This window comes from Prinia subflava, chromosome 20 (genome assembly GCF_021018805.1).
Source record: "Prinia subflava isolate CZ2003 ecotype Zambia chromosome 20, Cam_Psub_1.2, whole genome shotgun sequence".
NCBI lineage: Eukaryota > Metazoa > Chordata > Aves > Passeriformes > Cisticolidae > Prinia > Prinia subflava.
The window spans coordinates 5,496,675-5,509,460 of record NC_086266.1 but is presented as its reverse complement, the minus strand read 5'-3'; the positions used below and the strand labels follow the sequence as shown (position 1 = coordinate 5,509,460).

Sequence of the window (12,786 nt, the reverse complement as noted above, 5' to 3'; positions counted from 1 at the left end):
GATGGGGAGAGAGTTTGGGCTTCCACCAGATTCCCAGTGCCTGGCAGCACTGCCCGGGTGATCCCTTCAGGCTCAGTCTAGATTGGCCATGCAGTTTGACCCCTGAGAATATCCCACTCCTTTCCCTCATGCCAGCCAACATCCTTGAGGGATCAGGTCTGCTGATGTGCAATTAGAGGCACGTCTCTTGCTATTTATCCTGCTGGGAAAGCCAACTTCTCTTAGTCAAGGCTTACAGTTATAGATGAACTTGCTCTGGTGGAACAGCAAGTCTGACACATGCATCCAGCAAAATTACACCTGTGTGACAATATTTATAGCTCCTGGAGAGAGCCTCTTTATCACTGACCTGAGCTCCCAGGAGCTGCACAGCAGCTGCAGCTGGGCATCCAGAGATTTCCTTCAGTCACGCTCTCCTCATGGATCAGTGCAGTGTCACAGTGCACACCCCTGACCACTGACTGGCCTTGGCACCTGGGCCACAAAACAACCTTTGTGACCCCTGCACTGAACTGCATTTCTCTACCCCCCAGGATTACTGATCCCCCTGCATCTTCTCTGCCTTTATTTTTATTTTATTTCCTTTTTTAAAAAAATATTCTTTGCTTTTAGCAAACAAAACCCAAAGCCTTTATTTTTTCAGGGCTTATTTTGCATTTGACTAAGCCTCAGTATTTTCTCTGAAGAATGACTTAGCTGAACATTTTTCTAGCCAAAGGAAAATATCTCAATAGAAGCTTCTCAGCCTGAGTTTTGCACAAGCCACCTTCAGTCTGTGCAGTTGCCCTTTGCATCCACATGTTGCTCCTGCCATGGTTTGTTTGCTGTTTTGCTGAGCCATCAGAAGTGAGTCCTTCATTATTTAGCCCTGCCCCTGCAGTCTCTTTTTGTGGAGCTCCTACACGATCCGAGCAGTTCACAAAAGCCCAGCTATGGTCTCTAAACCCTGGTGTCACACCTGAGTGCCACAACCTGGGAATTGTGGATGGGTTTACATAAGGAAGAGACAAAAGCTCAGCAGCCATCTCTGGATGTACTCTCTTGGAGAGAGATTGTGTGGGGCACGCAGATAATGTTCTGGTTCTTCCCAGCCTTGAAGCATATAAAAATAGTGAAAGTTTAATGCTGTGCTGATGGCATTCAGCTTTGTGAATCAAGGCTTAAAAAGCTCTTCTGCTCTTAACAAGGCCTTGTCAGAACGGCGTGTTGGGGCTTTGTGGGTATTGTCAGAGTGGTTCTCAGACAATGTGTGCTCAAGTCATGCACTTGGAGGATGTTTTCTTTACCTGGCAGGCTGACACATTCACTGCATGCCCTAAGACTGTACAGAACCTGTGCTGCTGAAGATAATGTGCAGTCCTTGCAAGGAGGGTCTGTGAACCCCCAGATGAGGCAGAGGCAGAGCAGCAGGGAAAGCTGAGCCCAGGACACTGAACAGACCTACAGGAGCTGTGGGATCCCAGCACAGCTCCTCTACCTGGCCTGCCACACTCAGGGGTTTGGGCTTCCCCTGCTGCCTTTTGAAATCACAGAGCTCTGCAGTGTCTTTCCCTCAGCAAAGGCTTTGGGTGTCTTTACTGCCTGGGGTTTTTTAGCCCCCCAGGCAAGCTGTGCTGGCTCCAGGCTTTGCAGCAGCCTCCCCCACGATGGAGGTGCAGCCTCTTGCTGGGACAGCCCAGCACCAGCTCCCCTGGGCTCCAGGGGCTGGCAGATCTTTGTGTCCCACACCAGGGCTGACCCCAGGAAACATCACAGATGGATCCGAACAGAGCAGAGCTTGGCCGGCTGATAAAAACACAAGCAGGCAACAAGATGAGATTTGCTCCAAGTTTTCCCTGGCTGAGCAGATCCAAAGCCAAAAATGATCTGTTTTCCAGGCTTGGCTTTGTGCAGGAAGACTTTTTTAAGGAAACTGTCCCAGGAGAGAGGAATCTTCAGAGAACACCTTATCTCACTGCATTTCTGCCATCATGGGCTGAAATCTCCAGGGGCTGGGGGAGGATGGAAAGTGAAATCAGTGCTTCCAGATCCAGCACGAGGATCCTAGAAGCAATTTGGCTTTCAAGCTCAAACCCTGGCAATTAAACCTAACCTAGATTCTCCCACTGCCTAAACCGTAAACACTGCTCGGCCTGACTGTGGTTATTAATGAACTCCTGGAGAAGAAATCAGGACAAATCTCCAGCAGTATCCCTGGCATAAACAAAGCCAGCCCTGCCGTGCAGGGTGCTGTCATGTTTTTGTACCACTCTCACACCGAGGGATTATTATATTTGCGTCCCAGAAATTGGGCTGAGATCCTGGCTCATCCTGCAGCTGCACGCAGGTAACGACAGGGGCTCTAATGACACATCAAAGGCTTTGCTAAGCTCCCGGTAACCATGAGAACACAGCTGAAGAGGTTTGTTATCCCCTCAGCCCTGGCAGAGGTATGTTTAGCCTGATTCACGCTCCTTGCCATTGTGTTGGCGCAGTTCAAAGGACTTCCTGTGACTTTAGAAGAAAGGGAAAAAACACGGTTTCTGTCCTGGCTGTTCCACTTTAGGTGCCATTGTGGCAGCAAAGTGAAAACACGAGGAGTTTGGGGGTTGGCTTCAAGACAGTTCTGCATAAGTTGCTGCAGGCACTGGGACAGATGAGCCAAAGGCTACAGCTGCTGGCTGCTGTGATTTCTGGCAGCTTGGCTATTTTTCACCTGCTCTTTAGGCTTTCTAAGGACATTTCGAGGGCTCCTGGATGTGAATAGCCCATCAGAGCAGTGAAGCAAAACGCAGTGGCTCTCTGGCCATCAGCTCCCTTGCACAGGAGGAGGGGCACAGATGAGAACTTCTGCAAAAAGCACTTTAATCCAAATGCTGCAGAGGCTGTGGTAATTGCCTGGGAAGGGAGAGACACTCCTTGTGGTTTGACATTTTGACATTTCATGTGTTACCTGTGAACCTGCTGACCTGTGGCTGGCTGAGGCTGCTGAACCAGACTCATCTCGCTGGAATGATGCAGCTTTTCCTTTTTTTAATTTCATTTTGGGAGACTTGAAAACTCCTTCAGCTGTAGGTGGAGAAGCTGCAACATTAGGTTGCTTTTTCAGTGGTTTGTTGATGGATTTATTGTTTTATTGCTTGCTGGCTCAGCTAGTAAAACAGGCTTTACATTTAAAATGCTGCATTCCCAAACATCGAGGGAGTCATCCAAAATCCATGCAAAGTTTTCTCTTTCCCTTAACAACACTTGCTCTTGTTGGCCATGGCCTGGAGAGGGCAGGAGGGTTTGGCCAAGGCCAGCTCTGCTGCTGTCCTGGTCCACTCTGAGGCTCTTCCTGACTGCTCTGAACAGCACAAACCCACCAGACCCACAGTCTGCAGTCCTTGGGTCATTCAGCATAATTCAGAGTGGCTGATGATCACAGCCAACGCTTGCAGACAATACAGTGGATGGAAAAGACTTCTCTGGGTTTATTGGGGGTGAGTTCAGGATGCATCAGAAGGAAGGCACTGGTCAGAAATGAGGTCCTTTGGAAAAGCCAGCTTTGGGAACTCCCAGCTAAGACCTTTTGAAATAATAAAGCAATGAGTGAAGCAGATGAAAAACAGGAAGGTAAAAAGGAAAATTTTGGTGTGGGCTGCTGAGGGAGACAGGGGAAATGCCTCAACATTTCCCTGACACAAGTGACAGTGACAAAATGAGAAGCAAAAAGTCCATTGCAGTTGGAAAAGACACAGAAAGAACTGAAGATTAAGATCTGTGAGAATATGCTTGACAAGCTTGCCAGCCATGAGCTCCCCAAGTGGATTTTGAGCTGGCTGAAGAGAACATCACAAAAGAAACAGAACAGGAAGAGCAAGGCAGTCAAGTCCACACCAAGCTGCCAGGTTTTTATCCCTCCTTCTTGAAATGCATATTGGAAAAGAGAGGCATCAGAGCAAATGAGCAATTTGTTCATGGTGGCCTTTGAGTGTCCAGCAGAAAATAATGACAACACTGTGCTTGTGGGCTTGTCAAAATCACTGTCAGTCTTCAGTGAGTCTTGACTGAAGTCTAAAGGTCAGGGGCCTTCTTCTTTTTCATGTCAAACAGGTGCATTCAGTGCAGTGATGAAGAAGAGATGTTTAAGTCAGAGTGATTTGTGTCCAAGGAGTTGCTTTGGGCACACAGTGGTTCTTGGCTGGGCTGAGAAAGCCAGCCTGGAGCCAGCCATGGAGCAAGCAGGACAGCCAGCACCCCCTCTGTGTCAGGTTAGCACAGGGCACGGTGTTTCCATGGGCAGGGACTCAGAAAGGACTGGCACACCCACTGCAGGACAGCTCCTTGGTCTCTGCTGCTCTGAATTGCTCTGACCCTAAAGAATTGAAAAACTCTGGGTTTATGCCCTGCTCTGAGTGCTGCAGGGGCTCCAGAGAGTTTGGGCCACCCAGCTCTGCCCCACCAAAGTTATGGCAACTCTCCTGCTCTGATTTAACTCCTTGATTTCACTCCTCTGCTCTTTCTCGTGGGGTTTCCAGCTTTCCTAAACCCCCTGGGAGCTGCAGGCAAGGCTGGATGTGGCTCTGAAATCTCAGGGTTCCTTTCCTCAGCTGGCAGAGCAGAACCCAGGGGTGACGGGGAGGTCCCAGTGCAGCAGCTGTGCAGAGTTTGCTGCCTTGGCCCTGTGTGCGTGTGGGTGTCCCCTCTCTGCCACATGCAGCCACTGTCACTGCAGCTGTGCCACCCCTGCCACCTCACAGCCATTCTGCTTTGTTTCCTCCACAGGGGTATTTACAACAATTTGTGAAGGGTTTGTTTTTGTCCACTGAATTTTATTATGCCACATTTTAAAAAAACCCTCTTTTCTTTTTCTTTTCTTTTTCTTTTTCTTTTTCTCTTTTTCTTTTTCTTTTTCTTTTTCTTTTTCTTTTTCTTTTTCTTTTTCTTTTTCTTTTTCTTTTTCTTTTTCTTTTTCTTTTTCTTTTTCTTTTTCTTTTTCTTTTTCTTTTTCTTTTTTCTTTTTTTTTTTTTAATAGAAGCATTTAAGGTTTGCCTACCTAAAAGAAATACCCTTTATTTTTATTTTATTTCCCTTTTTTAAAATATTCTTTGCTTTTAGCAAACAAAACCCAAAGCCTTTATTTTTTCAGGGCTTATTTTGCATTTGACTAAGCCTCAGTATTTTCTCTGAAGAATGACTTAGCTGAACATTTTTCTAGCCAAAGGAAAATATCTCAATAGAAGCTTCTCAACCTGAATTTTGCACAAGCCACCTTCAGTCTGTGCAGTTGCCCTTTGCATCCACATGTTGCCATGGTTTGTTTGCTGTTTTGCTGAGCCATCAGAAGTTAGTCCTTTTTTTTATTGTTGTTTTCTGCAAATGGTTCCTTGAGAGAAGATTGTTTTAGACATCTCCTGGGAAGTTTTCTCTCCCGGCTCCCTCTCCCTGGCTGCACGCTTTGCAGCACTCCAGGAAGGAACACGAGCTCCCTTTTTTAGAGCCCTTGATAATGGATCCTTTTATGCCTGGCCTCATATTCTGCAGCACGCTGCTTTTATGGCTGTGCCTCCCTCACAAAGCTGCTTCCTGACAAGGTATCCTACCGGGATTTGGGGGATTTGGAAAGCACAGGTTGTCCTGCACACCCCCAGGCAGCCCCAGGATGTTCCAGTTTTCCATCTAGCAGGATGTTCCCCAGCATCCTGCGCAGTGCTGCCAGCGAGGGAGGAGCCAGGGCAGGTGGGATGAGGTGTCCTGTCACAGTGGACACGGAAAGAACCACACGAGGACACGCTGGTGAGCGAAGCAGGAAAAAAAAGGGGCGAGTTTATTTACAAAACTCAGTTATATACATTTCCCATGGTGCTTTTGGATTGGAGGATGGAATTCCACCTCTCGATCCACATTGGTCAAGCCAACTGTCAATCACCTTTCTCTTCTCACCTAGAAATATGTAAACAATGAAAGAGTTAGCAAAACATGGCCAGTGTTTATAGTAGAAAGTGTGATAAGGTGAAATTTCTGACTCCAATATGAAGAACATTACAGAAGGCTTAGAAAAGTCTTCAAAACCAGGGTGACAGTGTCCCACAGGGACAGGGGCTGTTGTGTCCTGGTGGCTTGGTGGGTCTGCACTTTGACCAGCCTCTCAGCCCTCAGCTCCTTGCAGACCACCAGGCCCTGGGAGCCCCTGAATCCCTTCCCCTCTGCTTTCCAGCGGGCTCCATGAGTGTTCCCTGTCCCCAGGAGCTGCTCACAGCACTAAGCAAACAGGAGTCCTGGCCTCTGGCAGGATTTCCCATTGCACCGAGTGGGTGAGGATGAACTCGGCCAACGGGGCTGAGCTTACACCCTGGGAAAGGCTGCCAGATGTGTGTCCTTCTGTCCTCCCCACAGCTGGGGCCTTCTGCCCAGAGCCCTGAGGCTGGTGAGCACCTCGAGCCCTTCTGCCACCGCCTCCTGCAGCCATCAGCAGTGGCACAAGGGCCAGGCCTGTCCCCGAGCAGCCCCTGTGATACAGCCCCTGTAATGAGCCCCAGCGAGGTGAATCAATCTCTGAGGGTGGCCAGCACTTCTCAGAATGGCTTAAAATAATTGTGAGATGGCTGATGAGGTGTGCTTTGAAAAGCAGAAGGTTTGAATTAAAGAGAGGATGACAAAACATACAAAACAAAACAGAAGCCATGCACAGATGCAGAGAAGCCCCTTCACACCTGGCTAAGACACCCCAAAAAGCACCGAGGGGCTTTGTGCTCATTCTTAAATACACAACCATCAAGGAGGGCTTTTTTTGGCCAAAATACAAATTTCTGCCCAATAGAAACAGCTACAGGCTTTGAGAAACCTCTCAAAGACCCAACCAGTACCCTCATGCTGTGAGAGAAACACAGAAAGTTCTGGGTTTTCTCCCTTAAAAGTTCAGAGGTAAACTGAAACTCTCCTCCCTGGTATGGAAAACATGCCCTTGTTTGCAGGGATACAATGCAACACCCCTGTGCTCTGTCCTGCAGGCTGACCATCCACGCAGAGTGCCCCATGCACCTGGAGGACTTCCCGATGGACGTGCACGCCTGCCCCCTGAAATTTGGGAGCTGTAAGTGGAAAGGGTTTGGATTTGTTTCTTCCTTTACCAAGGTCAGGATAAAGACACGGGAAATGCCAAGCTCGAGTTAGGACTTTGTTGTTTATTGTATCTTATCTATGTACAGACCCATGGGCTGTGAGTTCCAGCTAGCATGCTAGGTAAACAAGGTGAAATGGAGAGGTTCTAACTCTTTCCAAGGTTATTTAAGTGATAAACCCCCAATAACAAAGTGACACCTACATTATTTATGTTTTTGACCCAATAAGGACCACCCAAGGCCTGCAATGCAGATCGTTTTCACCCAGTTGCAGAAAACCACCCAAACCCATGAAGAAGAAGGAAGAAGAAGGTGATGAAGAAGGTGAAGAATGACACAGACAATGCCCAAAGCCCTCCATCTTGTCTCCCATGTATTACTATATACTAAAATCTTAAATCTAAGTTTTACACCCTGAGAGATCACACAACACCATTCAAACTACACACCCACAACTCCCGTGCTATCACTCAATCTCAGGAGCCTGTTCCAAGACCTCAGGTCAAACGTGGTGTTTGTTTGAGAGTCAGCACCTTTTAGCTCAGAAAGCCTGAAATTTTCAGCCTCCAGGGCTCCAGCAGTAAATCCCTCCCAGCAGCCTCTGCAAGGAGGTGGTACAGAGCTGAAGAGCAATCCTGCATGTCACACAGTATTTTAGTAACAATAATATTCATTCTTGCTCATGATAATGTGACCAAAGGTTTTTCCTGGTGTCTCCTACATGCAATTCCTACCATCACTGAGCGAGTCTGTGCTCAGTTCAGGCTTACAGGATGGCTTAGACACCAATGGTTTTGCTGTAAAATTATTTAGAAAGTAGCCAAGTGGGAATCAGTCTGTTCTCCCAGGTAACAAGGGACAGGATGAGAGGAAATTACCTCAAGTTGTGCCAAGGGACTTTTAGGTTGGATATTAAGAAGATCTTCTTCACTGTAAGGGTGGTCAAGCATTGGAACAGGCAGCTCAGGGGAGTGGTGGAGTCACCATCCCTCAAAGGGTTAAAAAAAAATTGGAATTTCGGCATTTGAGGATGTGGGCTTGGCAGGGCTGGGTCAGTGGTTGGGCTTGATAATCTTAGAGGTCTTTTCTAACATTAACAATTCTGTGATTATAAATCTGAGTTGTGCTTTTCCTTCATCTCAAGGGGATGCTGGGAAGACAGATTTGGGACAGCAGTGGTGGCCCACGCTGCCAGTCTGGGGAGAGCCTGAAATATTTGGTTCCTCTGGCTCCATGCTCCAGTGGAGCTCACAAACTCCTTCCCCTCCTCAGTCTGTCAGGCAGGCTGCTCTCAAGTGAAAGACTTGGAAACTCTTGGAGTCTCAATCCCAGCAGCAGCCAAGGTCTTGGTTTAGGAAAGATTTACAGGCTGCTGGTGAGTTGAAAGCTGCTCCCAGACTCCCAGACTTGCAGCTTGGGCTGCCCATAGAAATTCCCTTAACTCTCCCACATGCAAGTTAAATTTCGTTTGGTTTTGTTCCTAAAGTGAGTGGGAGCCAAACCCCAAGGCTCTGGTTCACCATGATGTGAAAATAAACATCCTAGTCTGGCTCTGCCTGGAGTCTTTCCCAGGTCCACTGACCTGAGCACCACTTTTAGTCTGTATTTGTGTTTGATGAGAGAGTTTCCCACCTCCAGCTAAAGAATGAGCCCACACCAGTAACCCCCAGAGAAACCCCAACCTTCCCAAGCTGACACTTCCTTCCCGTCGCCATTTGGGAGCTAACTGAGGACAAAGTTGAAAAGTTTGATTGGCAGGAGAGGGAATCATATTTATCATGTGCATCTGCACTCCTGCCTCATGACAAACTGTACCCATGAAAGAGGATTATTCAGAAATACTAAAATAAAGCTATTTCTTAGGCAGCACCTAATTAAATGTAGAACTCATTGCCACAAGACATCACTAAGGCCAGTGAAATAGCAAGCCTTAGAGAAGGATGAATTATTAATGTTAATTGACCTTGTGAGGAGGGATATCAAATCTCATACCTCAGGCCTAAATTCTGGGATTATTACAAGACTGGCAGGAAGGCAGATTACTCCACATCTAATTGCTTATAATGTTTCTTGGTGAGGAAAAGAGATTAATGTGTGTATTTCTGCTGGAACACCCTTTGGGGTTATTCTTTCACTGATTTGACCTCTGAATGATGAGAGTTTTGAGACAAGGAGCTCAGAAAGCTGCCCCTGGTTAACATTAATGTGACTTTTTCTGAAGTCATCTGAGCTCACCTCTCCTGTGTTGGAGTGGGATTAAACCACTGTTTTCAGTAAAAGGCCATTGACAGCTGGAAGCTGCTCATTTTCAAGAAGCCTAAAGTGGGTCAGATTTGCAATTAGAAGGACAATGCCAGTGCCAGGCCCATGCTGCTCAGGGGATGCTGAGTTTGCCTCACAGACCATTTTCTGTTCATCCCCACAAGTGCCTCAGCAGTGGCCTTCTGTCCCTGGGCCACAACAGCAGCCCCCAAGGGGGCAAGGCAGAGAATTTAAAGGAGAATAAAGGCATCAGGCATTCCAGAGAGCTTCTGCTGCCCACCTGCATCATCCCTGGGGCTAAGTGAAGGAAGGGATGGCTTTGCCTATCCCCCTGCTCCCTGGAAGATGAATGTGCACTGCAGAGAGCTGTTCCCAAGCCATCACAGGATTGTACAGCAGCTAGCTGACACTAGGGGAGCAGGAGATGCTGCTGAATTTACCAGCTCCTCTAAATGTCCACGAGCTGTCCCTGTTTGGATTGGATTTTGCATTGCAAACGAGGCATTGAGCAGAACTGAAGCAGCTGCCTGGCATGAAACATGCTCCAAGCATCCATGCCATGCCTGTGTGACATCAGGCACCCTCCTGTCCCACACTACCAGAAACACAGACAACTGGATGATCAGGAATGATGGCAGTGGAACTGGGGGCAAGTTCCTTTTGTAGGCTGAGAGTGGCAGTGGCTGGAGTGTGACTGTAGAGCAGGAGGTGTTGCCCATCAGGTGGGCTGCACAAAGCTCTGAAGGAGGATGGAGGGCTCCAGAAGCATGTGGAGGGCTGGAAGGAGGGGTTGGAAAAGCAGAGTGTTGCACATGGGGTGAGAAGTGTCAGCCTGCATCAGAAGTGCTTAGGCAGCACTCTGGCCTGCTGAGAAACATTGGCTGATCATCAAAACCACTCCCAACGCCTGCACAGCCCCTGCTTAACACTGAACAGGTTTGCCAAAACCCACAGTGCAGGGATAACAGTGGTTATTTTAGAAAGATCACAGAAATGTGGCTTTCTCAGGTCACAATCTTCCACAAAGCAGGAGCTGAGATGTTTCTCTGGTAGACCTGACACACTGCTTGACCTGACCCCAGCCAAAGAATTCCTTCAGGTCTTCACCAGGAGAAGGTGGTGGGTAAAAATGAACTGAAGGCTTGGTTTAGTGAACGTGGTTCTTGTTTAAAAAGCTGGTGCAAAGTTGGTATGGACAGGAATTTTGGGCATTATGGGGAGAAACAGCTCCTGGCAGAGTCTGGAGAGACTCAATTTTTGGATAACCATAGGACTGGAAAAACGAAGATCACTCTTTGTTGCCCGGAACGCAAAAATCAATGACACGGAGGCAGAGGTCTTCAGTGAAAGCTGCTCCCCACCAAAAAAAGGGGGCCAGCCTGTTTATTTCTTTTCCTTTTATAATTTTGTGGGTCTGGTAGCAGATTGGCTCCTGGGGTTACTACCCCTTCACCCCACTGGCCATGCCAGCTGTCAACCAACATTATTTTCAGGCTGGAAATATGTAAGCAAAGGACAGTGAACAAAAATAAGAAAGGTTGTTTATGTTCCAAAGCGTGAGAAAGTGAAAAACTGACCCTTAATATTGCACAGTAGCTAAAGAACTGACTCCATCTTATAAGCAAGTAGAAGGCTTTAAAAAAATCTCAGAAAAACCAGGGCTGTGGGGGCAGAGCAGGAGCTTGTCACAAACACAGGGAAAAAGCATTTAGGTGGGAGAGGACACCACCTCCAAATCTGAGAGCCCTGGAGAGGGTTGCTTTTGAGTGAGGGTAAAGACTTTAAACTTTTTAACTGAAAATTCAGCCTCATTTGCATTCAGCCTTAGCTGCCAGCTGCTGCCAGCAGGACTTTCCCTGTCCCTGGCATGGCAGGGCTGTGGCTGTCCTGCTGCCCCAGCATCCTGCTGGCCTGGATGCCTTCCTGTGTTGTCCCTGCTTGGAGCCAGCCCCTGCAGAGTCAGCACGTCACAGGGACAGCCTATCTCTCAATGACAGAGCTCTGCCCCTCTCCAGCTCCCTTCCAAAAACCCCAGCTCGCTCCTGCTCATTTGATTTAACAGTTGTTGATCTGCCTTGGTCTCTGGCCATGCTTGGCTGTGCTCAGCCATGTGGCTCTGAGAGATGCACAGCAAAGATTAATTTGGCTACAGGCTAATTTTGGTGTATTTTAGGTCGGGCAGAAGCACAGACCTCGTTCTTCTCCCTCCTCTGCAGATGCCTACACAAAGACAGAGGTGATCTACACCTGGACCCTGGGGAAGGATAAATCTGTGGAAGTAGCCAAGGGTGGATCTCGCCTGAACCAGTATGACCTGCTGGGCCATGTGGTTGGGACAGAGATGGTTCGATCCAGCACAGGTATTTGTGGGACCACCACGTGGGCTGAGCTCCTGCTGGGATCAGATGGACTCATGGGCTTGGAATGCCAACATTTGGAATAATTATAGAGGCAGTCCAGGACCACAGCACTTCCTAGGCCAGGAGAATACGGCTGGTGACATCTTCAGCAGTCGCCAAGAGGCAGCAAAGAGTTTATTTTTCAGTGGTTCCCACTGAAAGAGCCTTATTTTCCACAGCCTTTAGGAGAGCTGATCTCAAGCATCTCAAAATGATCTGCTGTGTGGGAAATCTGCCCCACGTTGTCCAGCTGGTTTGTGGTGCTGCGGGTTCATTTGTCTTGGATTCCTTTCCAACCCCTCAGGAAAGCACTGCAGGCAGGGGAGGCGAAGGCAACAGAATGTTCAGTGTGATTTTCACTGCATCTGCTTGCACAAATATTATCATAACTAATAGAAGATTATCCCAAACAAATGTTTCCTCTGATTAATGACCAATATTAATCATCTTTCTCTCCCATCTGCTGCTCCTCCCTTCCCCTCTGAATCCAGGTACTGATAGCTTCTGTTATCTCATGTGTGTCTCTCATATTTCTTTTATTTTTCCTTTTATTTTTTTCCCTCTGTATGCACCAGTAGTTCTCTCATTTGAGGATATTTCCTCTCTGGTGCACTTGATTTTAATAGTGTCTGTCTGTAACAACTCATTTCACCTCCCTTGGGGAAATGTGGGGAGCCCAGGGAACTAAATGTCATAATATCTGGCCCATCTCTCTACTTAAGTTGTAGTAAAATGTACAGATGAATAACCTGGAGTGGTAAGAAAGCTGCTAAAGGCTCCTGTGTGTAATGATTTAGCAGAGCCACGCTCACAACATAAAGGCACAGTAATCCAGCAAAATACCCAAAGCTTTTTGGGGAGGAATAGGATGTTGAGGGAAAATAGGGACAGCTGCCTCTTCAGTTCACAGGTGAGACCTTTAACAGCAGAACTTGCCTTGGGTTTTGAGGTGGTTACAGTGAGGGAAGGTGGGATATTTTCAGGATTGTCAGGGAAAATAAAATCCTGTGTCCTGAAATCCTATTAAGGTACTGTTTTAGGG

General features: G+C 47.6%; 1 protein-coding gene across 9 annotated transcripts in view; it reads left to right on the top strand.

The window, feature by feature from the left end:
• The window catches only part of LOC134560632 (gamma-aminobutyric acid receptor subunit alpha-3-like), a 77,355-nt gene that overhangs the window by 45,900 nt on the left and 18,669 nt on the right, over positions 1 to 12,786 (top strand). For all 9 annotated transcript variants that reach the window (XM_063416832.1, XM_063416833.1, XM_063416834.1 and 6 more), the window contains exons 6-7: positions 6,973 to 7,055; positions 11,562 to 11,705. In XM_063416832.1, the coding sequence (XP_063272902.1) occupies positions 6,973 to 7,055; positions 11,562 to 11,705 (227 nt within the window). The remainder of the gene's footprint in view (positions 1 to 6,972; positions 7,056 to 11,561; positions 11,706 to 12,786) is intronic.